We start from the raw sequence: 25693 nt of genomic DNA, 5'->3' as shown, positions 1-25693 counted from the left end.
TATTCTTAGTTGGATTCCTTTCCACTGTACCACGACGGGAATTCCTCAAATAGCTTTCTGATATGGTTCAAGATTTTAAAAAATAAACTTCCCTGTCCAACTTTTTTTTTTTTTTTTTTTTTTTTTTTGTCCTTTTGCCTTTTCTAGGGCCGCTTCCCACAGCATATGGAGGTTCCCAGGCTAGGGATCGAATGGGAGCCGTAGCCACCGGCCTACGCCACAGCCACAGCAACACCATATCCGAGCCGTGTCTGCGACCTACACCACAGCTCATGGCAATGCCCGATCCTTAACCCACTGAGCAAGGCCAGGGATGGAACTCGTCAACCTCATGGTTCCTAGTCAGATTCCTAACCACTGTGCCAAGACAAAACTCCTGTCCAACTCTTTTTGAAAAATAGGTTTGGCGATCTGATATTCATTCTACTTTCTCATGCCCTCTGGGGCCCAGTCTTGCCTCAATGACAGCAAACAGAGTGAGCAATGAAGAACTTTCCACTCGAGTGAACAGGACTGCCACCTGGGTCACAAGAAACACGTCTCTGGACTACAAACTCCTTTTTTACTTACTTGCATGGTAATGACCTTGAGATGAATACCACTGATAGGCTATAGGCATCCACAAAAGCTTTTGATTATTTCCAAAGACACTGACTTAAGCTACACAAGATAAGCATACCTGGAGAACCTCATATTTGTGTATATACTCACCTTGGACAGCCACTATCACAGGCATCTCTGGACACACATTTAGAAGAGGTATATCTCATGCAGTTAGATGCAGTCTCCCCCAACTCCTATTAAACCAGTGTTTTTGTAGAAATTATAGTTTTCCCTGACCCCTATGGTCTTAACACTAGTGACCATCACTCATTGAATTCTGGATAACTGGGGACATGGCTCTCTGCAGGACCTGAGGAAGAGGTTCCCCTCAACAGTACTGACATCCCCTGTGAACAAGGGGGAAAATCCATGCTGCTCCCAGAAACACTTGAGGTTGTCACAGCTGACCCTACCTCAGGGTGATCTCAGGGTCTCCTAAAACTTATAGAATCCAGGACTCAAATTAGGACTAGCTCTGCAGTCTCTCCTAGGAGGCCATGGGCAGAAATGCAGACTTGGCAAAAACATAAGCTAATGTCTGCCTCTGTAATGTCTCCTCTGAGGCACAGAAAGTACCTATAAAAATTGCTTACCTCTTCATGCTTGTAGAGCCCAATCTGTTTATAAACCACCCAACATAGTAGATAGAACATCCAAGATTAAAAAGGACTTTTTAATCCTTTTTGTGGGGCTGGCAGCTCTTTAGCTAGAAATGTGGAAGCTGAAAAAAATCTATCACAAGTATCTCAAGACCAACATTTTCCTGAAAATGGCAGTCATCCTCAGCAAGCTGCCAGTCAAACCCATATGGGATTCTCTGGGCCAATACTGGTCCATACCCAAGCTGGTCAGAGAGAAGGGAATGAGGATATCCCAAGGGCTCAGGCTATTCCTAATTTCCTCCAACAAACAAGGGATCAGAGTCAGCTTCCCTGAGCACACTGGAGTGAGTGATGCACCGTGGGGACCTGCCAGGATATAGAGATGAAGTGGATTTGGCCACAGAAACTGGCAGTGAAATAAATCTGCCAGCAACCTAGGCAGGTTAGAGTGCAACACAGTCACACATGCTTCCCACATAAGTGAAAATTTTGAGGAATCTCTTCACTGTTTGTATTTGGATATATGACATTCAATTCAGCGAGTGCCTCACAATTTCCTCCAGTATTATTACAGTAAACAAGGAAATTACACGTTTCTTACATATCTAAGTCCTTTCTCCAGTGTGAACTCTCTGGTGCTGAGAGAGGTTAGATTTTCGGCTAAAAGACTTCCCACATTCGCTGCAGTCATAAGGCCTTTCTCCTGTGTGAACTCTCTGATGATAATGAAGGGTGGAACGAGAGGTAAAAGATTTCCCACATTCACTGCATTCATAAGGCCTTTCTCCTGTGTGAACTCTCTGGTGAATAACGAGGTGAATTCTTTGAGTAAAGGACTTCCCACAGTCACTACACTCGTGAGGCCTTTCTCCTGTGTGAACTCTTCGATGTCGAATGAGTATTGAGCTATTGGTAAAACATTTCCCACATTCACTGCACTTATAAGGCCGTTCTCCAGTGTGAACTCTCTGATGATAGCCCAGGGCAGAGACAGAAGTAAAAGATTTCTCACATTCGCTGCACTCATAAGGCCTTTCTCCAGTGTGAACTCTCCGGTGTTTAGAAAGATATGAATTCTGGCTAAAGGATCTCCCACAATCACTACATTCATAAGGCTTTTCTCCAGTGTGAACTCTCTGGTGTTGATTCAATTGAGAACTATCCCTAAAAGATTTCCCACATTCACTGCAGTCAAAAGGCCTTTCTCCTGTGTGAACTCTCTGATGACAACGGAGGGCAGAGCTAGAGGTAAAAGACTTCTCACATTCACTGCACTCATAAGGTCTTTCTCCTATGTGAATTTTCTGATGATAACGAAGGGCAGAGCCAGAGGTAAAAGATTTTCCACATTCATTACATTCATAAGGCCTTTCTCCTGTGTGAACTCTCTGGTGTATATTGAGATGATTTCTTTGGGTAAAAGACTTCCCACATTCATTGCATTCATAAGGCCTTTCTCCTGTGTGAACTCTACGGTGTCGAATGAGTATTGGTCCATTGGTAAATGACTTCCCACATTCACTGCACTCATAAGGTTTTTCTCCTGTGTGAACTCTCTGATGATAACAGAGAGCAGAACCAGAGGTAAAAGATTTGCCACATTCACTACATTCATACGGCCTTTCCCCAGTGTGAACTCTCTGGTGTTGAGAGAGGTAAGATTTGTGGCTAAAGGATTTCCCACATTCATTGCACTCATAAGGTCTTTCTCCTGTGTGAACTCTTCGGTGTATAATGAGGTGATTTATTTGGGTAAAAGACTTCCCACAATCAGTACACTCATAAGGCCTTTCTCCTGTGTGAACTCTCTGATGATAACGTAGGCCAGAGCTAGAGGTAAAAGACTTCCCGCATTCCCGACATTTATAAGGCTTTTCTCCAGTGTGAACTCTCTGATGATAACGAAGGGCAGAGCTAGAAGTGAAAGATTTCCCACATTCACTGCACACATAAGGCTTTTCTCCTGTGTGAACCCTCCAGTGTTCCATGAGGTCAGATTTTCGTCTAAAGGACTTCCTACATTCAGTGCACTCATAACTCATTTCTCCAGTGTGCACTGTCTGTTGTTGAACAGAGATGGAGCTATGGCTAAAAGACTGTGCACAACGATGGCACATGTAACAGTTTCCTCCAGTGTGACTTCCCTGGGGATAAATGTGGACAAATTCTTGGCTAAATGATTTCCCACATTTGCTGCATTTGTACTGCCTTGCCCCAGTATGAATTCTTCGATGTTGATTGAGAGCTGAATTTCCCCTAAATGATTTTCCACAGTCGCCACAGTCATAAAGTCTGTCGCCAGTGTGGACTCTCCGGTGCACTATTAATGAGGACTTATATGTGAATGTTTTCCCACATTCACGGCACACAAAATGCTGTCTTTCAGTGTAGACACTCTGATCCTGAACAAGTGTGTGTTTGGAACTGAAGGCTTTCTTGCATGTACCGCAGGGGTGATGACTTTTTCTGCTCTGTGAAGTTTCCATGGAGTGGGTGATTGTGTTTGGCTTCTCCTCAGTGTGAATGGCCTGTTGCTTCAGATGTCCTGTGGTGGGTAGGAGGTCCTTTCCAGCCTCTCTGGAGGTAAAAGGCTCCCCTGACACAGTGAAATTACAGCTATTCACAAATGACGCCCTGTCCACACTGCTTAGGAATGGTTTTTCACACATGTGCCGCTCCCGGTTCTGCTGAAGGTCTGCACTGAAATAAAATCCTTTTGTACATGCTCCACACTTGAATAGTTTATGGCTGTGTTGTGTTCCCTGCTGCTCAGGCAAATGGAAAATGTCTCTCAATAGTGGACCACACATTTCACAGGGTTGAGTCTTCTGGGAAGATGAAGGTTCCTTGGAAGTCCTGGCCTGTGATGTTCCTACAGAAAAACTCTGTTCAAAGGGTACTTCAATATCCTCTTCACTCCAGAAACCTAAATACAAAGAAATACTGGTGATGTACACTTTCACTTTATTGGAAAGGGCAATCCAAACATAAACATGCAAAGGGAACAAACAAAAAAAGAGCAGGGCTAACTGTATTATATGTCAGACAAGATAGACTTTAAATAACTGTCAATAACAAAAGCAATAAATCCCACTCCTGGGCATCTATCCAGAGAAAACCGTAACTCGAAAAGACACATGTACTCCAATGTTCAATGCAGCACTATTTGCAATAGCCAAGACATGGAAACAACCTAAATGTCCATCAACAGAGGAGTAGATAAAGAAGATGTGGTACACATATACAATGGAGTATTACTCAGCCATTAAAAGGAAAGAAATAACAGCATTTGTAGCAACATGGATAGACCTAGAAATTACAATGCTAGGTGAAGTCAGTCAGACAATGAGACACCAACATCAAATGCTATCACTTACATGTGGAATCTAAAAAAGGGACACAATGAACTTCTTTGCAGAAGAGATACTGACTCACAGACTTTGAAAAACTTAATGGTTTCCAAATGAGACAGGCTGAGGGGTGGGGGGATGCACTGAGGGTTTGGGATGGAAATGCTGTAAAATTTAGTTGTGATGATTGTTGTACACCTGTAAATGTAATAAAATTCATTAAGCAATAAAAAATAACAAAGGAGATCATTATAAAATGATAAAGCAATCAATTCATCAAGAGGATATAACAATTATAAGTATATACACACCCAATATTGGAGCACCTAAATATATTAAGCAAACACTAACAAATCTCAAAGTAGCAACAGACAGCAATGTAGTAACAATAGAAGTAAAATATCCCATTCTAGACAATGGATAGATTACCAAAAAAAATCGAAAAGAAAATGTTGGGCTTCAACTCCACCTAAGACCAAATGAACTTAACAGACATGTTCAAAACATTCTATCCAACTATAGGAGGATACACATTCTTCTCAAGTGCACATAGGACATTTTCTAGGATAGACCACATGTTAGGTCACAAAACAAATATGTGGCTCAGCGGTTAACGAATCCGACTAGGAACCATGAGGTTGCGGGTTCGATCCTTGGCCTTGCTCAGTGGGTTAAGGATCTGGCATTGCCATGAGCTGTGGTGTAGGTCACAGATGTTGCTCAGCTCTGTCATTTCTGTGGCTCTGGTGTAGGCCAGCAGCTACAGCTCCGATTCAACCCCTAGCCTGGGAACCTCCATATGCTGCAGGTACAGCCCTAGAAAAGACAAAAATAAAACAAATTAAGAAGATGGAAATCATATCAAGTGTCCTTTTCAATCACAATGGTATGAAACTAGAAATCATTAACAAAAGGAAACCTGGAAAATCCACAAATATGTGGAATCTTTTTATTTTTATAGCTGTACCTGTGGCATACAGAAGCTCCCAGTCTAGGGGTTGAATCAGAGCTGTAGCTGGGGCCACATCCTGGGCAACACAAGATCTGAGTCATATCTGCAACCTATGCCACAGCTTGTGGCAATGCCACATCCTTAACCCACTAAACGAGGCCAAGGATCAGACCCACACCCTCACAGAGACAACACTGAGCCCTTAGAGGGATAAGCCACAACAGGAAGTCCTTAAATATGTGGAATTTATATTCCACACACTCCTAAACAACTAATGAGTCACAGAAGAAATAAAAAATATATTCTGACAAATAAAAATGGAAACAACACATGAAAATTAATGGAATACATAAAAAATAATTGTAAGAGGAAACTTTAAAGCAATCAGAGCCTACTTTAAGGAAAAACAAATCTCAAATAAACAATCTAACTCAATCATACCTAAGGTATGAAAAAAGAATAAATGAAGGTTAAAGTTAGCAAAAGTAAGCAAATAAAGATTACAAGAGAAATAAATGAAATAGCAGAAAAACAATAGAAAACATCAATGCAATTAAGTTTTTTGAAAAGATAAATTGGAGTTCCCACCGTGATGCAGCAGAAACGAATCTGACTAGGAACCATGAGGTTGCAGGTTCAATCCCTGGCCCCACTCTGTGGGTTAAGGATCCATCGTTGCCGTGAGCTGTGGTATAGGTCACAGATGCGGCTCGGATTTGGTGTTGCTGTGGCGGTGGTGTAGGCCAGCAGCTGTAGCTCTGATTGGACCCCTAGCCTGGGCACCTCCATATGCCGTGGGTGTGGCCCTAAAAAGACAAAAGACTAAAAAAAGAAAAAAAAAAAAAGATAAATTGACAGACTGCTAGCTAGATTATAAAAAAAGAGAGATGACTTGGAATCAGAAATTAAAGAGCAGAGATCACAACTGATACTGCAGGAATACAATCAATCAGAAGAAACTACACTTAACAATTACTTGCAGAGTTCCTGTCGTGGCACAGTGGTTAATGAATCCGACTAGGAACCATGAGGTTTCGGGTTCAGTCCCTGGCCTTGCTCAGTGGGTTAAGGATCCGGTGTTGTTGTGAGCCCTGGTGTAAGTCACAGATGCAGCTTGCATCCCATGTTGCTGTGGCTCTGGCATAGGCCGGAGGCTACAGCTCCGATTGGACCCCTAGTCTGGGAACCTCCATATGCCTCAGAAGCAGCCCTAGAAAAGGCAAAAAGAGGAGTTCCCGTCGTGGTGCAGTGGTTAACAAATCTGACTAGGAACCATGAGGTTGCGGGTTCGGTCCCTGCCCTTGCTCAGTGGGTTAACGATCCGGCGTTGCCCTGAGCTGTGGTGTAGGTTGCAGACACAGCTCGGATCCCTTGTTGTTGTGGCTCTGGTGTAGGCCGGTGGCTACAGCTCCAATTGGACCCCTAGCCTGGGAACCTCCATATGCCGTGGGAGCGGCCCAAGAAATAGCAAAAAGACAAAAAAAAAAAAAGAAAAAAAAGAAAAGGCAAAAAGACAAAAAACAAAACAAACAAAAAAAACAATTACTTGCCGACAAATTAGATAACCTGGAAGAAATGGATAAATTCCTATAAGCATAAAACCTACCAAAAGTGAATTATGAAGAAATAGAAAATATGAATAGACCTGTAACTGGTAAGGAGACTGAATCACTAACAAAAACGCTCCCAATGAAAGAAAGCCAAGGACTAGATAGAATAACTGGGAATTCTACTAAATATTTCAAGAACTAATATAAGTCCTTCTCAAAGTCTTCAAAAAATTGAAGATGGAACACTTCCAAGTTCATTTTATGAGACCATAATTACTCTTGATATCAAAGCCATTTAAGGGTAATACAACAGAATAAAATTATAGATCAATATCCTTCATAAACACAGATGCAAAAATCCACAAAATACTTGCAAAACAAAAGCAACAGCACTAAATGAAGCATACATCACAATTAGGTAGAGTTTGTATCTGGGATGCGAGGATGGTTCAACAACATGGGCAAATCAATGTGATATAGCACCTTAACAGAATGACAGATAAAAATCATAATCACATCAATAGATGCTAAAAAAGCATTTGACAAAATTCAGTATCCTTCATGATAAAAATACTCAACAAGTTAGGTACGGAAGGATTGCACCTCTACACATTGGACAAACCCAAGGCTGATATATGCAACATTCAAAAGGCAAAAGAAGGAGTTCCTTTTAAAAGGTCATGGCGCAGCGGAAAGGAATTCGACTAGTAACCATGGGGTTGCGGGTTCAATCCATGGCCTCGCTCAGGGGGTTAAGGATATGGCTTTGCTGTGAGCTGTGGTGTAAGTCACAGATGCGGCTCGGATCCCACATTGCTGTGGCTCTGGCATAGACCAGTGGCTACAGCTCCAATTCTACCCCTAGCCTGGGAACCTCCATATGCTGCGGGTGCAGCCCTAAAACAACAAAAGACAAAAAAAAAAAAAAAAAAAAAGCTAAAAGGTTTTCCTCTAACATACTGAAACAGACAAGGATGCCTACCCTCTCCACTTTTGTCCAACGTACTAATGGAAGTTCTAACTAAAATAAGGACAGACGGGAGTTCCCTGGTGGCTCAGTGGGTTTAAGAATCTGGCATGGTTAGAGAGTTCCCTTCCTGGTTCAGCAGTTAAAAATTCATGAATAAGGAGTTCCCATCGTGGCTCAGTGGTTAAGGAATCCAACTAAGAACCATGAGGTTGCCGTTTCGATCCCTAGCCTTTCTCAGTGGGTTAAGGATCCGGCGTTGGCGTGAGCTGTGGTGTAGGTTGCAGACATGGCTTGGATCCCATGTTGCTGTGGCTCTGGCATAGGCTTGCAGCTACAGCTCCGATTCGACCCCTAGCCTGGGAACCTCGATATGCCACGGGAGTGGCCCAAGAAAAGGCAAAAAAGGAGTTCCCATTGTGGAGCAGTGGTTAACGAATCCAACTAGGAACCATGAGGTTGCGGGTTCGATCCCTGCCCTTGCTCAGTGGGTTAAGGATCCGGCATTGCCGTGAGCTGTGGTGTGGGTCGCAGACGCAGCTCATATCGCATGTTGCTGTGGCTCTGGCGTAGGCCGGTGGCTACAGCTCCAATTGGACCCCTAGCCTGGGAACCTCCATATGCTGCGGCAGCGGCCCAAGAAATGGCAAAAAGACAAAAAAAAGGCAAAAAAAAAAAAAAGACAAAAAAAAAATTTCATGAGTAAGTGATCCCTGGCCTCACTCAGTAGGTTAGGGATCTAGTGTTGCCATTAGTTGTGGTGTAGGTCACAGACGCGGCTCGGATCCTGTGTTGCTGTGGTGTAGCCTGGCAGCTCTAGCTCCAATTAGACCCCCAGCCTGGAAATTTCCAATTGCCACAATTGGAAATTGCCACAACTGCAGCCCTAAAAACCAACCAACCAAGCAAACAAGAATCCAGCATGGTCAATGCTGTGATTCCGGTTCAATATGTGGCCCGGAAATTTCCAAATTCGATAAGCATGAACAAATAACACCCCAAAATACAAAAAACAAAAACACAGTAACAATAGAGTAAAAAGAAAATATAGACATCCAAATAGGGAAATGGAAGAAGTAAAACTGTTTGCAGGTAACACATTCTTACATGTAGAAAAACACAAACTTTCACCTAATAAATGAATTCAGAGGAGGTCGCGTTGTGGCTCAGCAAAAATGAATCCCAGCAGTATCCATGAGAATGCAGGTTCGATCCCTGGCCTCACTCAGTAGGTCGGTGATCCAGCATTGCCGTGAGCTGTGGTGCAGGTCACAGATGTGGCCTGGAGCCCACATTGCTGTGGCTGTGGCCCACAGCTGTAGCTCCGACTAGACCCCTAGTCTGGGAACTTCCACACGCCATGGGTGAGGCCCTAAAAAGCAAAAAAAAAAAAAAAAAAAAAAAAAAAGTGAATTCAGTAAAAGTTGCAGATAAAAAATCAATCTACAAATTTCAGTTGTATTAATATACACTAATAATAAACTATCTGAAAAGAAAATTAAGTTAACAGTATCATTTAAAATAGCATCAAGGAGTTCCCGTCGTGGCGCAGTGGTTAACGAATCCGACTAGGAACCATGAGGTTGCGGGTTCGGTCCCTGCCCTTGCTCAGTGGGTCAACGATCCGGCGTTGCCCTGAGCTGTGGTGTAGGTTGCAGACGCGGCTCGGATCCTGCGTTGCTGTGGCTCTGGCGTAGGCCGGTGGCTACAGCTCCGATTCAACCCCTAGCCTGGGAACCTCCATATGCCGCTGGAGCGGCCCAAGAAATAGCAACAACAACAACAACAAAAGACAAAAAAAGACAAAAAATAAATAAATAAATAAAAAATAAAATAGCATCAAAAAGGAGTTCTTTTCGTGGCGCATTTGGTTAAGGATCTGGCATTGTCACTGCAGCAGCTTGAGTTGTTGATGTGGTGAGGGTTGAATCCCTGGTATGGGAATTTCCACATGCCTGAGGCATGGCCAAAAAAAAATTTTTTAATAGCATCAGAAATTATAAAATATTCAAGAATAAATTTAAACTGAGTTGAGGAGTTCCCGTCGTGGCGCAGTGGTTAACGAATCCGACTAGGAACCATGAGGTTGCAGGTTCGGTCCCTGCCCTTGCTCAGTGGGTTAACGATCCGGTGTTGCCGTGAGCTGTGGTGTAGGTTGCAGATGCGGCTTGGATCCCGCGTTGCTGTGGCTCTGGCATAGGCCGGTGGCTACAGCTCCGATGAGACCCCTGGCCTGGGAACCTCCATATGCCGTGGGAGCGGCCCCAAAGAAATAGCAAAAAAAAAAAAAAAAATCCTTAAACTGAGTTGAAAGATCTGTATTCTGAAAATTATAAGACAATAATGAAAGAAATTGAAGACAGAAACAAACGAAACGATATCCAGTGTTCTTGGCTAGTAAGAGCTACAGTTAATTTTGCCAAGAGTAATTTACAGATTCAAAATAATCCCTATCAAAATTTGAATGGGGAGTTCCCGTCGTGGTGCAGTGGTTAACGAATCCGACTAGGAACCATGAGGTTGCGGGTTCGGTCCCTGCCCTTGCTCAGTAGGTTAATGATCCGGCGTTGCCGTGAGCTGTGGTGTAGGTTGCAGACGCGGCTCGGATCCCGCGTTGCTGTGGCTCTGGCGTAGGCCGGTGGCTACAGCTCCGATTCAACCCCTAGCCTGGGAACCTCCATATGCCGCGGAAGCGGCCCAAGAGATAGCAACAACAACAAGACAAAAAAAAAAAAAAAAAAAAAAAAAAAAATTTGAATGGTATTTTCCAGAGAACTAGAAAAGATAATCCTAAAATTCATATGGAACCACAAAAAAATCCCAACTAGCCAAAGCAATCCTGAGAAAGAACGACAGAACTAGAGGCATCACCCTTCTTCATTTCAAAATATTTGGAGTTCCCATCATGGTGCAGTGGAAATGAATCTGACTAGGAACAAGGCTGCAGGTTTGATCCCTGGCCTTGCTCAGTGGGTTAAGGATCCAGTGTTGCTGTAAGCTGTGATGTAGGTCACAGATATAGCTCAGATCCCGAGTTGCTATGACTGTAGGGCATCGGCTGGCAGCTGTAGCTCTGATTCGAACCTTAGCCTGGGAACCTCCGTATGCCACAGGTGTGGCCCTAAAAAGCAAAAAAAAAAAAAAAAAAAAGAAAAGAAAAGAAAATGAAAAAAAAAAAAAGAACAGACAACAGAGAAAGGATAGTCTCAGAGTTCCAGCTATAGCTTTGTGAGTTAAGAACCTGACTAGAGGAGTTCCTGTCGTGGCTCAGTGGTTAACAAACTCAACCATTATCCCTGGTCTAACTCAGTGGGTTAAAGATCTGGTGTTCTTGTAAGCCGTGGTGTAGGCTACAGATGCGGTTCAGATCCTGAGTTGCTGTGGCTGTGGTGTAGGCCGGCAGCTACAGCTCCGATTATTTATTTTTGTCTTTTTGCTATTTCTTGGGCCGCTCCTGTGGCATATGGAGGTTCCCAGGCTAGGGGTCGAATCGGAGCTGTAGCCACCGGCCTACACCGGAGCCACAACAACAAGGGATCCGAGCTGTGTCTGCAACCTACACCACAGCTCAGGGCAACGCCGGATCGTTAACCCACTGAGCAAGGGCAGGGATGGAACCCGCAACTTCATGGTTCCTAGTCGGATTCGTTAACCACTGCACCACGACAGGAACTCCCCTTTAAGAAAATTTAAAATGCTACTCCAGCAAATACACAAATGATACAAAACCATCAGGGATATTCCTGATATAAAGTTTTAGTGATCTGAATAGATCAAGTGAGCCACAACACTCCCTTAAGCCAAAGCCTAATCCAGAGCCAGGCCCTAACTCTCTACAATTCTATGATGGCTGAGAGGTGTTGAAAAGCTGCAAAAATATGAAGCTAGCACAGGTTGGTGAATGAGGTTTAAGGAAAGAAGCCAGTCTCCATAACATAAAATTACAAAACTGAAGCAGCAAGTGCTGATGTGCAAGCAGAACCCAAGTTATCCAGACTAAGATAACTAATGAAGGTGGCCATCATAAACAACGGATTTTCAATGTAGATGAAACGGTCTTACGTGGAAAGAAGAGGGCACCTAGGATTTTCACAGCTAGCGAGAAGCAAATGCCTGGCTTCAAAGCTTCAAAGAATAAGCCGACCTTTTTTTTTTTTTTTGGCTGTGTCCAAGGCATGCAGAAGTTCCAGGGATCAAACCCAAGCCAAATCCAAGCAGTGAATCTCCATATGCCGCGGGTGAGGCACTAGAAAAAGACCAAAAAAAAAAAAAGAATTATATCTACTCTGCATATGCTTTGTAAATGGAACAAAGCCTGGATGACAGCACATCTGTTTACAACATAGTTTACTAATTTTGTGTGTGTGTCTCTTCTTAGGCACATGGAGGTTCCCAGGCTAGGGGTCAAATCAGAGCTGCAGCCGCTGGCCTACACCACAGCCACAGAAATGTCAGATTCAAACCTCGTCTGCGACCTACACCAGAGCCCACAGAAACACCAGATTCCCAACCCACTGAGCAAGGCCAGGGATCAAACCTGCATCCCCAAGGACACTAGTCAGATTTGTTTCTGCTGAACAACAAGGGGAACTCCTAATTTTTTTTTTAAATGGCTGCATCCATAGCATATAGAAGTTCCCAGGCCAGGGACTGAATCCAAGCTGCAGCTATGACCTATGCCACAGCTGTGGCAATGCTGGATTCTTAAACCCACTGTGCAGGGCCAGGGAACCCTCACCTCTGCATTATCTGAGCTACTGCAGTTGGAGTCTTAACTCACTGCACCACAGGAGGAACTCCAACTTTATTGAATGTTTTAAGACTACTGTTGAGGGAGTTCCCGTCATGGCACAGTGGAAACAAATCTGACTAGGAACCATGAGGTTACAGGTTCGATCCATGGCTTCACTCAGTGGGTTAAGGATCCAGGTTGCCATGAGCTGTGGTGGTCGCAGATGTGGCTCAGATCTGGCGTTGCTGTGGCTGTGGTGTAGGCCAGTGGCTACAGCTCTGATTAGACCCCTAGCCTGGGAACCTCCATATGCTGAGGATGCGGCCCTAAAAAGATAAAAAGACCAAAAAAAAAAAAAAAAAAAAAAATGCTGTTCATTGACAATGCACCTGGTCACTCGAGAGCTCTGAAGGCAATGTAAAAGATAGTGCTGTTTCCATACCTACTAACACAACATCCATTCTGTAGCCCATGGATCAAGAAGTAGTTTAGACCATCAAATCTTAATATATCTCAGGAGTTCCCTGGTGGTCTAGCTGTTAGGGATCCAGCACTGTCACTGCTGTGGCTCATGTCACACCTGCAGCTCAGATTTGATCCCTAACCCAGGAAATATGCCAAGAAAAAAAGAACATCTGTGGGAATTATGAGAAGAGGTCAAAATATCAACATTAACAAGAGTTTGGTAAAAGATGATTCCAACCATCATGGATGACATTGAGCAGCTCAAGACTTCATGGAGAAAATAACTGCAGATGTGGTGGAAATAACAAGAGAGCTAGAATTAGAAGTGGAGCTGGAAGATGACTGAATTACTGCAATCTCATGAGGAGTTGCTTCTTATGGATGAGGACAGAGAGTGGCTTCTTAAGATGGAATCTACTCCTTCACCAGTAGAACTGTGAAGATTGTTGAAATGACAACAAAGGATTTAGAATACTTCATAAACTCCGTTGATAAAGCAGCAGTAGGATCTGAGAAGCCTGACCCCAGTTTTGAAAGTTCTACTGTGTGCAAAGTGCTATCAAACAATATTGCATGGTACAGAGAACCATCTGCGAAATGAAGAGTCCATCAAAGTGGCAAACTTCATTGGTGTTTTATTTGGAGAAATTGCGACAGCCACCCCAACCAGCAATAACCACAACCCTCATCATGTAGCAGCCTATTTAGTCAAAATTAAGGCAAGACTCTTCAACAGCAAAAAGATACAACTCCCTGAAAACTCAGATGATGGTTAGCATTTTTTTTTAGCAATAAAGTATTATTTATCTAATGCATATACAGTGTTTTTACGGACAAAATACTATGGCACACTTAACAAATTACAGATAGTATAAACATAACATTTATACCCACTGGGAAACCAAGAGGTTTATGTGACTTGCTTTATTGTGATACTCACTTCACTGTGGTGCTCTGGAACCAAACATGCAATATAGCTGAGTTATGCCTGGCTATGGATGAATGGATAAATAAAGCCTGGTATTTATATGCAATGGAATATTAGCCATAAAAAAGGAAATAATGCATTTGTGACAACATTGATGAATGTGGAAGGCATTATCCAAAGTGAAATAAGCCAGAGAAAAATAAATACTATATGCTCTCACTTACATATGGAATCTTGGAAAGAAAAAAAAATTGAACCTATAAAAACAAGAGTAGAGGTGTTCCTGTCGTGGCTCAGTGGTTAATGAATCTGACTAGGAACCATGACGTTGCGGGTTCGATCCCTGGCCTCGCTCAGTGGGCTAGGGACCCGACGTTGCCGTAAGCTGTGCTGTAGGTCAAAGACACAGCTTGGATCTGGCGTTGCTATGGCTGTGGTGTAGGCTGGCAGCTACAGCTCCAATTAGATCCCTAGCCTGAGAACCTCCATGTGCCGTGGGAGCGGCCCTAGAAAAGGCAAAAAGCCAAAAAAAAAAAAAAAAAACCCCAAAAAACAAGAGTAGAATGTAGAATGACAGGGCCTCAGGGCTCGGGCTAGAGGAAATGGGGAGATGGTAGTCAGTTGTAAAATGAATAAGAGGAGTTCCCACTGTGGTGCAGTGGGTTAAGAATCAGACTGCAGGGCTATGGGGGTGAGGGGTCGATCTTCAGCGAGGCTCAGTGGGTTAAAGGATCCAGCGCTGCCACCATTTCAGCACAGGATGCAGCTGCAGCTCAGAATCAACCCCTGGCCTAGAAACTTCCATATGCCATGGGGATGGTCATAAAATTAAAAAATAAAATAAGGAGTTCCTGTAGTGGCGCAGTGGTTAACAAATCCGACTAGGAACCATGAGGTTTCGGGTTCGATCCCTGGCCTTGCTCAGTGGATTAAGGATCCGGCGTTGCTGTGAGCTGTGGTGTAGGTTGCAGACACGGCTCAGATCCTGCGTTGCTGTGGCTGTGGCGCAGGCCATCGGCTACAGCTCCGATTAGACCCCTAGCCTGGGAATCTCCATACACTGCAGGAGCGGCTCTAGAAAATGCAAAAAGACAAAAAAATAAAAATAAAAAGTAAAAATAAATAAAATAAAATGAATAAGCTCTGAAGATGTTAAGTACAGAGTGATGAATATAGTTAATAATGCTGTACTGCATACTTCGAATTTGCTAAGAGAGGAATTCCCTGGTAGCCTAGAGAATAAAGATCCAGCACTGTCACTGTGGTGGTACAGGTTTGATCCTTGGCTGGCGAACTTCCACATACCAGGAGAATAGCCAAAAAGAAAAAAAAATTTTGGTAAGAGAGTAGATCTTAAGTTTTCTCACATACACAAAAAAGTGAAATATGTGAGGTGGTGGATGTGTTAATTAATTTGATTGTAGTAATCATTTCACAATCATGACTTTGTATATTTTAAATACCTAGAGTATTATTTGTCAATTATACTTCAGTAAAGCTGGAAGAAAGAAAAAAAGATTTAAACACTACAAAGAGAACCAAAACAGATGGTCTTGAAAAATAGCCATGGTCCAGGTAAGCTACGAACAAGACAATGCCTACGATTCCCAGAATAGGCAAGAAATGTCAGAAAATAAAAGGGAACAAAACCTGGGACACAGAAGTGCCTTTGAAATCAACTATAACAAAAAAAACTTTTTTAAGTAAAAAAATAAAAGAGAAGCCATGGACCTGGATACATGCACTAGCCAGGGAAAGGGCAAGCAAAGGGGAATGCTTAGCCTTACTGCAAGACTACTGACCTCAAATCCAGCCTTATGAAGGGTGAGGACAGACTGTATTGGGGCTACAGGGAGACAAGACGGCAGTGCACATAAACCATCTGCAGCTTCCACAGCAACCATCCAGAAAGCTGGGGGAACAAGCAGTGCTCAAGGTACATTTGTAAGAAGGACAAAGAGGGAGTTCCTGTCGTGGCGCAGTGGTTAACGAATCCGACTAGGAACCATGAGGTTGTGGGTTCGGTCCCTGCCCTTGCTCAGTGGGTTAACGATCCGGCGTTGCCCTGAGCTGTGGTGTAGGTCGCAGACGCGGCTTGGATCCCGAGTTGCTGTGGCTCTGGCGTAGGCCGGTGGCTGCAGCTCCGATTCGACCCCTAGCCTGGGAACCTCCATATGCCGTGGGAGCGGCCCAAGAAATAGCAACAACAACAACAACAACAACAACAAAGAGAGACAAAAGACAAAAAAACAACAACCAAAAAAAAAAAAAAAAAAAAAGAAGGACAAAGAACTCTCTGGGGAGAGTAGAGTGAGGCAGGACAGAGAGCGTGGTCCAGGTCACTGAGGAGGGTGAGGGCCTTACCTAGTGAGGATATGAGTGCATAGTTCTCCAGCATCACATCACGATACAGGCATCTCTGAGCCTCATCAAGAAGCCTCCACTCTTCCCAGGAGAAGTACAGGGCAATGTCCTCAAAGGTCACACCACCCTGTCATGAATGGGATAGATGAAACCCTAAACATTCTGGCTCTGAAAACCCACCATCCACCTCCTCACCATGTGTTCCACAGCAATTCCCCTGAGGTCTCCCACACTGTGTTTCCACGACACAGACAAACATGGGGTCATCTTTACCCTTAAGTCCCAATCCCTGGGCCCATGGGCCCTCAACTCCCACTCGTCCATGTGCACATCTTCAGGCCCCACAGCTGCAATCCCGCAGCTCTACCACTTCCGTGCTCCACACCACAGGCTTCTCTCTGGACTCACTCATGTACTTGGAACATGGCAACCAGAAAGTGCTTAACAAAATCAAACGTGATCTAGTACTACCTCAGTCCTTCCAGGGACCCCAGAGCGAGAGCCCTGAATGTGTGCCTCGCCTCTAACGTCTGTTCCACTTTAGCCACCAGAAACAATGAGAACTGGGACATCCTCGGCTGCCTTATGTAGGTTCCTAAAGGCTTCTTCAACCTTCACAACCTGGAGGGAAGGGGAGGGCGACCAAGGCTGGGCCCCATGAGGGCGGGACTCCCGTGTATCTCCACCCAGCCCTGGAACCAGGGCCCTCGAGCTGACTAACCTCTGCGCCTCAGTCCTCAATGCTGCCTCTCACCAGATCCTGTGTCTCTTTGTATTTGTCATTCCCATTCCAGTCCGTTCATTCTCTGGGCAGATTTTTGAAAACTTTTAAAGCCCTAACCCAGACCGTTCTCAGCCAGTTCACAACCCTCCATGGCTCCCAGGGTCCTCGCTCCCTCTGCCAATCCAGGCGCGATTCCACCTCGCGGTGTTTGTTTCCTGCAGACATCTGATGGGCCCCAGGTTTCCCGAATCCTCGGGGCTCAGCCTGACCTCCGAGCCTTTGCACCTGCGGGTCCCTCCCCTGTACCCTCTCCCACGCGCCGTCACACCGTCCGTCGAAATAGGGCGGCACCCACGACCGCCTCGCCGTCCTGGACTCCGGGGCCCTGGCTGCAGGTACCTCGCCCTCGGGACTTCAGCGTCTGGTGGCGGAGGGCGGGGAGGGCCTGCGGACGAGCGTTTACCTGAAGCGGGTCTCTCGACTCGGCCGCCGCCATCGGGCTCTGCGGGCGACACCGGCCAGAAGCGACGGGAGAGGAGGGGGACGCGGGCACGGCGGTCCCTATCCCGGGCCAGGTGTGGGACACTCCGGGCGGCGTCACAGAAACCTCAGACCCGCCTCTGTGCCGTGGGGACAGCGCCTCCTCTCGGACCTTTTTGGTCTCGTCACCTCGATTCTGACACAACGCCCCCGGAGCTGGAACAGAACCTAGAAGAGCGAAAACAACCGCCACAAAGAGGACGCCGGAAGTCCCGCCCCGGCGGGATGCGCACGCGCAGAAACTCCTCACTGATTCATTACTGGTTCGTAACGGCGGCCTCTCCTCCTGACGTCTTCTGGGTAATGTAGTCCGCAGCGCTCTAGAGGCTGTCCCCAAAGGCATTAGCTTGGCAGCCTTCTGGGGAAGACTGGACTGTGGGTCTAGGACCTCTGCTCGTTGTTAAAGGCAGCGAATAGACATTATCTCACACTCCATGAAGCTCAGCCGGCTCCTAGAGGATGAAACTATTATTTGATATCGTTCCATAGTCGTTCAGACCTAAAATGAGTCCATACACAGCTGGAAATGTTGTTATTGCTCTTCAAATGCACGTGGCCTGAAGTGTTACTCACTTTTGTGAATTTCAGGATGGTTGGTCAGGAAGAAGAAAATAAGATTCCATAAAGGTCATGACAGAAAAGCAAACAAGTTAGAAGGGTATTAAGCGGCCTTGAAGCAGGTGGACAAGCAGGAGCTTTGCCTCTAGTTCCCACAGAAAACGTTTCCCTTGCCTATATTATCAGTCATTTTGGGAAGTGGAAGCAAGAATCAACATAATCAACAGAAGAGGAGGCAAAACAGAAAGTGCCAAACTAAGTCCTCTCAATTTCACAAAAGGTAATTTTTGTTTTGTGGCTTTCTTTGAATTGTAACAATTGTGTCTGCTAACTTTATGGATGTTGAGCTCATTTATTTAACTTATTTGGTAAGGAGGAAATAGTAAATGAGAGTTGTGTTCGTGGGCCAAGACTGCCAATAACATTTGAATACTACTGAAACCAAGGGTAGTTATCAGTTAGTCATCAATAAATAATAAACTATAACCTCCCTTGATGATCAAACACATTTTGGGTTTTTTATCACTTAATGAATTTTATTACATTTATAGGTGTACAAACTCACTTTGATTTTACAAAAATTTGCATGTACTCTAAGCATCATATAGCCTAAACAATAACATCTTGGCGCAAGAAGTGTTTTTAGGAAATTGAAGACAGCTGTGTCCAGTTTGACAGCTGCTTTAGACTGAGCACCCACCCTTCAACTAACTTTTGATGTCAGAAGGCCAAAACTGCACCCTCAGAACATGCTAATGCTGACATTTTCTGACCATGTGCCCTAAGAATCCTGCAGCTCACTTTTACCTATGCAGAATGACAATTACTGCACCTTTATCTTATCTGTAATTACCTTGTCACCCTCCTCACCACTCCCTGTTCCATTTAGCATTATCCCATAAATATCCCTACACATTGCCTTTTGGGAAGTGGATTTTTTTAAAAATATTTATTAGTTTATTTATTTATTCATTTTTGGCGCAGCTTGATATAGGCTCTCAGTTCTCACACCAGGGATCGAACCAGGGCCAAAGTGGTTAAAGCATCAAATTCTAACCACTAAGGAACTCCCTCAGTGGTTCTTTAAAATTTCTTTAAAATCTCTTCTACTCCCTTTCTGCTCTCCTTTTTAAGTTTAATTTTTACTTTATATTGAACTATAGCTTTTTATTTGGTTTTTGGTGGCCTTTTTTATTCTTTTTTGGCCACAACCTTGCCATACTGAAGTTCCCAGTCCAGGGATGGAACATGCACCAGGGCAGTAACTTGAGCCACTGCAGTGACAACTACAGATCCTTAAGCCACTGAGCTACAGAACTCCTATCACACATTTAAGACTGTATTTTCAGGAGTTGCCATCTTGGGTCAGTGGAAACGAATCTGACTAGCATCCATGAAGACGCAGGTTCGATCTCTGGCTTCGATCAGTGGTTAAGGATCTGACGTTGCCGTGAGCTATGGTGTAGGTCACAGATGCAGCTCGGATCTGGCATTGCTGTGGCTGTGGTGTAGGCCAGCAGGCACAGCTCTGATTAGACCCCTAGGCTGGGAACCTCCACATGCCACAGGTGTGGCCCTAAAAAGGCAAAAAAAAAAAAAAAAAAAAAACAAGATATTTAGGTCTATTAGTAAATATGCCCTCTGACAGATTGAAAAAATATACTATAAAAAAAAGTGTATGCTGGAGTTCCCGTCATGGCACAGTGGTTAACGAATCCGCCTACGAACAATGAGGCTTCTGGTTCGATCCCTGGCCTTGCTCAGTGGGTTGAGGATCTGGCATTGCCGTGAGCTGTGGTGTGGGTCACAGATGCGGCTTGGATCCCACATCGCTGCGGCTCTGGTGTAGGCCAGTGGCTACAGCTCCAATAAGACCCCTAGCCTGGGAACCTCCATATGCTGAGGGAGTAGCTCAAGAAAAGGCAAAAAGACCAAAAAAAAAAAAAAAAAAAAAGTGTATGCTTCTAAACATTATGAAATGTATTCATAAATTTGCCAACTAAGGAATTCTGCTGTAGGAGTTCCCGTCGTGGCCCAGTGGTTAACGAATCCAACTAGGAACCATGAGGTTGTGGGTTCGATCCCTGGCCTTGCCCAGTGGGTTAACGATCCGGCGTTGCCGTCAGCTGTGGTGTAGGTCACAGACGCGGCTCAGATCCCGCATTGCTGTGGCTCTGGCATAGGCCAGTGGCTACAGCTCAGGTTAGACCCCTAGCCTGGGAACCTCCATGTCACGGGAGCGGCCCAAGAAATAGCAAAAAGACAAAAAAAAAAAAGAATGCCGATGTAACAGATCACTATTGCTAACTTATTTCACTAGAAATTAAAGTTTCTAAAAAAATAAAAGAAAAAAGAAATTAAGGTTTGTAAGAGTTAAAAATTCTAACTAACATATGTAATTAAAAACTACTAGAAACAATAAGGGGAAAACTCTTCATGCATAGAAATCAAAATATGTCTTTGGCTACACAAATGTATGCACTTTTGTTAACAATGATTCCTTACCACAAAGACGTCACATCCTGAAGAAGTTCCAAGATAAGCCCTTGTTGTTTCACTTTCTTCTTACTTGTTGGAGAAAACAGAAACAGACAAAATCATTTTAAAATACAGGCAACATTGGAGTTCCCATGGTGGCTCAGCAGTTAACAAATCTGACTAGCATCCATGAGGATGCAGGTTCAATCCCTGGCCTTGCTCAATGAGTTAAGGATCCAGTGTTGCTGTGAGCTGTGGTGTAGGTCACAGATGCGGCTTGGATCCCTCGTTGCTGTGGCTGTGGTGTAGGTTGGCTATTACAGCTCCGATGTGGCCCCTAGCTTGGGAACCTCCATAAAAAGACAAAAGACCAAAAAAAACAAAAAAAAACAAAAAAAACCCCACCAAACATAACTTTTAGAAGGTCTCTTGTAGTGCAGTGGATTAAGGATTAGGCATTGTTTCTACAGCTGTGATGTGGGAATTTCTGTAAGCCACAAAACAAACAAACAAACAAAAAACAACTTCCAAAAGCTGTCCACTAAAATACTGTCTATGTGTCACTACTAAGAACTTTTTATAACAAAAAACCATGAAGTTCCCATTGTGGCTCAGCAGGTTAGGAACTTGACTAGTATCCATGACGATGCGGGTTCAATCCTTGGCCTTGCTCAGCAGGTTAAAGGATCTGGCATTGCCACGATGCTGTATAGGTCACAAATGCAGCCAAAGGCTGGCAGCTGCAGCTCTGATTCAGCCCCAAGCCTGGGAACTTCCATATGCCAAATGTTCAGCCCTCAAAAGAAAACAAACAAACAAACCCTTTCAACTAAAACAAACGTTAAGAGGTACTAAAATATAGTTTAATAAAAGAAATATCAATTGCATACCTAGCACTTTTTATCATAAAGTTATGATTACTTGTCCTACCTGACTAATCCCTCACAGTCACCACCTCCTACAAAGCATTGTGATCATTCTGATACTTTTTTTTTTTTTCTCTCAGTACTGCACCCTCGGCATATGGAAGTTCCCAGGCTAGGGGTCGAATCGGAGCTGTAGCCACCAGCCAAAGCCACAGCCACAGCAAAATGGGATCTGAGTCGTGTCTGCAACCTACACCACAGCTCATGGCAACGCCAGATCCACAACCCACTAAGTGAAGTCAGGGATGGAACCCGCATCTTCATGGATACTAGACTGATTTGTTTCTGCTGCGCCACGACAGGAACTCTATTTAGTCAATTTTGAATCAAAATGTCCCAGGTGAGTAAACAGCCTGCAAATATATAAAGTTGACTAAACACTGGGAGATTCCAGAAGGAATTTATAACCCAGAGCCTACTCCTGGAACCTGTTTTCCTTGCCCAGCAGGCAAAGCAGAATTGAGAGACTTACACGTCACTGTCAAAGAGCCTGATGACACCCGAGGCTTTCATCACCCCATGGTGTGGGTCTATCATCAGAGTTACCCCAAAAGAAAATATAGAAGGAAGAGAGCAATAGGAGACAAACACATGAGGTGAGCATGCAGTGTCTGTCTCACCCGGAAAAAACCCGTGCTGATCTCATGGGGAAGCCTCGGGTGAAACGGTTGTTATGAATGCACTGGACTGGCCGCTAACGTCTACGCAGAACAAGCCCTTCCTCCCCTGCCCTTGGACGTGAGAGTTCCTGGATCGTGGTGCTTTGGATACTGGGATTTCCACCAGTGGCCTTTGGTCCTCAGGCCTTCAGACCTGGACCGAATTATACCACCAGCCTTCCTGGTTCTCCAGGTTGCAGCCAAGAGATTATGGGACTTCTCAGCCTCTGTAACCAATTTCTATAATAAATGTCATTTTATATAGACCGTCAGCCCTAAGGAGCCATAGGGGATTGGTTCCAGCCCCCGCCTGCTGGGCACCAGAATCCTCAGATGCTCCATCTCTATACATCAAGGGGCCCAGTACCGGTGGCCCTTCTGGATGTGAGGGTGAAGCAGGTGGTTGGCTGAAGCCTGGGATGTGGAACTCACAGCTATGGAGGACCAACTGTATGTCTATAGCTTACTGCTTCTCCAGACAATATACATTCCCAATTATAGAAAAGCCCCAGCAACCATAAAAGAAACCATCATCACTTCCCAGCAACTGAAAGCAGCTCAGTAGTCACAGGACTGAGAAATCACGAAGGGCTGGGAAATCAAAGGATGATTAGTGCAGCTGTGTCTGACAGCTGGTCTCGTGAACATCAGGATTCTCTCCTTCCAAAGAGGCTGAGAGACAGAGGTTCCTGATGATTGCGTTTCACAGGAATAGCTCTCAGGTCCTTGAGAAATATATCTACAATTGTAAGCTTTTTTTTACTAAATGCTCAAAAAGAGGCTGTGTGTGTGTGTGTGTGTGTGTCATTCACCAGGTTTAGAGAGAACTAATAGCAAATTCTCCTGGTGGGGTAATGTTATTTATTTATTTACTTTTTGTCTTTTCTGCCTTTTCTATGGCCGCTCCTGCAGCATATGGAGATTCCCAGGCTAGGGGTCTCATCAGAGCTGTAGCTACGGGCCTATGCCAGAGCCACAGCAACGCGGGATCCCAGCTGCGTCGGCAACCTACACCACATCTCATGGCACGCCAGAGCCTTACCCCACTGAGCAAGGCCAGGGGTCGAACCCACAACCTCATGGTTCATAGGCGGATTTGTTAACCACTGTGCCACAACGCGAACTCCTTAATTTTGTTTGTTTGTTTGTTTGACTTTTATAGGGCCACAGCCGAGGCATACGGAGGTTCCCAGGCTAGGGGTCCAATTGGAGCTGTAGCCACCAGCCTACACCAGAGCCACAACAACTTGGGGTCCCAACTGAATCTGCAACCTACACCACAACTCACAGCAACGGCGGATCCTTAACCCACTGAGTGAGGCCAGTGATCGAACCCGAAACCTCATGGTTCCTAGTCGGATTCATTAACCACTGAGCCACGATGGGAACTCCGGGAACTCCGTAATTTTAAACAGTAGGGTACAGGTGTCCATTACATTATACATAATAACAAAAAAAAAAAAAGAGGGAGTTCTTGTCGTGGCGCAGTGGTTAACAAATCCGACTAGGAACCATGAGGTTGCGGGTTCGGTCCCTGCCCTTGCTCAGTGGGTTAACGATCTGGCGTTGCCGTGAGCTGTGGTGTAGGTTGCAGACACGGCTCGGATCCCGCGCTGCTGTGGCTCTGGCGTAGGCCGGTGGCTACAGCTCCGATTCAACCCCTACCCTGGAACCTCCATATGCCGCGGGAGCGGCCCAAGAAATAGCAACAACAACAACAACAACAACAACAAAAAGACAAAAGACAAAAAAAAAAAAAGAATTCAAGACATGTTCTTAAACTACTGAAAGCAATTATTCTGTAAAGCATCACAGTGTCTAATGACTATATTAGAATCTGTGACGCACCATCTGCCCCCTCAACAGTCGCAACCCTGCTCTCTCTACTCACCCTTCCTTAAAACCCCAGCCCTTAGGGTCTCCCTGCCAGGCACAAGGACTCTCACAGATGACTGCATTTACCCCAGTCCTTACCCACCAGCAAGACCAAAACACAAGAAATGGAACTCAGGAGGTCCTGTCGTGGCTCAGCAGTGACAATTCCCACTAGGTTCCATGAGTATGTGAGTTTGACCCCAGGCCCTGCTCAGTGGGTTAAGGATCTGGCATTGCCATGAACTGTGGTGTAGGTTGCAGATGCAGCTTGGATCCAGCATTGCTGTGGCTGTGATGCAGGCTGGCAGCTGCAGGTCCGATTGGACCCCTAGCCTGGAAATCTCCATAGGCCCGGGTGCAGCCCTAAAAAAGCAAAAAAAAAAAAAAAAAAAAAAAAAAAAAAAAAAATCACAACATTTTGCTTAAATATGCCTTTCCCACAAGTATTGTTATTCTAGTAAGAATCAAGATGCGATAACCCTGAAGACCACCATCAGGATCACACCGAGATCGCCTAAGATCCCCCCAGAAAGGAAGAATGCACGTTTGCCCCAACCCTGATTCTTGTCTGAAATCCTCTTTTTCTCCTTTTAGACTATAAAACTCCCTGCAATTCTTCTCCAAAGGACAGCGCAGTGTTTATGGCACTAGCCTGCGGTGGCCTCCTTTGCCAAAAAACTGGATCCCTTCCTATTCGGAGCTGGTGGGCAGAGGTCAAATTTCGGCAACGAGCAGACGCTGGGCACTCGGGGCCTTAGCATCTGTTGCAGCGAGAGTGGTGACGGCCTGGAAGACGTGTTTACCTTGTGCCGGTACCTCGGTGAAGCTGCTGCCTCTGAGTCTGTTGTGGGAGCAGCAGCGGAGGAGCAGAGCTAGAGCAGGACCGCCCTATCCAAGGTCAGGAGTGGGGCATCCCTACTTCACCTCTGTACCGAGGGACAGCGCCTCCTCTCAGACCTTTCGGGTCCCTGCGCTCGGATCCCGACACGAAGCTCTGCAGTCAGACCAGACCCCGAGCCCCAGAGACGGCTCACGGAGCAGCAGGCCGGAAGTTCCCGCCCCGCTACCCGGAATCCGCCCAGAAACGCCTCACCCTGAGCTTTCATTGACTCAACTCGGCGCAGGGTCTTCTGGACAATGTAGTTCTCAGGGCTCCAAAGATGGTTTATGAGTGTTGTTCTTGACCAACCGGAAACTCTTCCACCCGGCTCAAGAAGGGATGCTGGAAAGTGGTCATCCTGACTCCAGAAAGGCCGGGCTTTGCTAATCGGGAGGGGCAGCAGAAAGACCTAATTTCAGGCCTAGTGAATCTCATATGCTAGAGAATAAAAATATTTAAGGAGTTCCTTGCTGGTTAAAATACCTGGTATCGTCACTACTTTGGGTCAGGTTTGATCCCTGGCTCGGGAACTTGCAAATG

General features: G+C 45.1%; 1 protein-coding gene across 4 annotated transcripts; it reads right to left on the bottom strand.

Annotated features, from left to right (window-relative positions):
• On the bottom strand, positions 695–25693 carry LOC106504178 (zinc finger protein 256-like). Of its 4 annotated transcripts, XM_013998889.2 has the most exons (6): positions 25077–25687; positions 20841–20903; positions 17701–18229; positions 16514–16640; positions 15952–16061; positions 4003–4131 (listed from the first exon to the last, which is right to left on the bottom strand). In XM_013998889.2, the coding sequence occupies exons 3-6, from the start codon at positions 18118–18120 to the stop codon at positions 4078–4080; spliced, it is 711 nt and encodes a 236-aa protein (XP_013854343.2). In that variant the 5' UTR covers positions 18121–18229; positions 20841–20903; positions 25077–25687; the 3' UTR covers positions 4003–4077. The 4 variants fall into 4 exon arrangements, 2 of the variants coding, with proteins under 2 accessions (XP_013854342.2, XP_013854343.2); XR_002345387.1 differs by lacking the exon at positions 15952–16061 and adding an exon at positions 4583–4753 and having other exon boundaries at positions 695–4131; positions 16514–18229; positions 25077–25693; XM_013998888.2 differs by lacking the exon at positions 15952–16061 and having other exon boundaries at positions 695–4131; positions 25077–25345.

Source organism: Sus scrofa, chromosome 6 (assembly GCF_000003025.6).
Source record: "Sus scrofa isolate TJ Tabasco breed Duroc chromosome 6, Sscrofa11.1, whole genome shotgun sequence".
Lineage (NCBI taxonomy): Eukaryota > Metazoa > Chordata > Mammalia > Artiodactyla > Suidae > Sus > Sus scrofa.
The sequence above is the reverse complement of the archived record's forward strand: the minus strand, read 5'-3'. Positions and strand labels throughout refer to the sequence as shown.

Bases quoted from the DNA above. Each gene is read 5' to 3' on its own strand.
- LOC106504178 (XM_013998888.2), bottom strand. From the start codon at position 18,120: ATGCCTTTGGGGACAGCCTCTAGAGCGCTGCGGACTACATTACCCAGA. The intron at 16,641-17,700 runs GTAAACGCTCGT...CATTCATGACAG, and splicing joins AGTCGAGAGACCCGCTTCAG to GGTGGTGTGACCTTTGAGGA. The intron at 4,132-16,513 runs GTAAGGCCCTCA...CTTTGTATTTAG, and splicing joins TGCACTCATATCCTCACTAG to GTTTCTGGAGTGAAGAGGAT.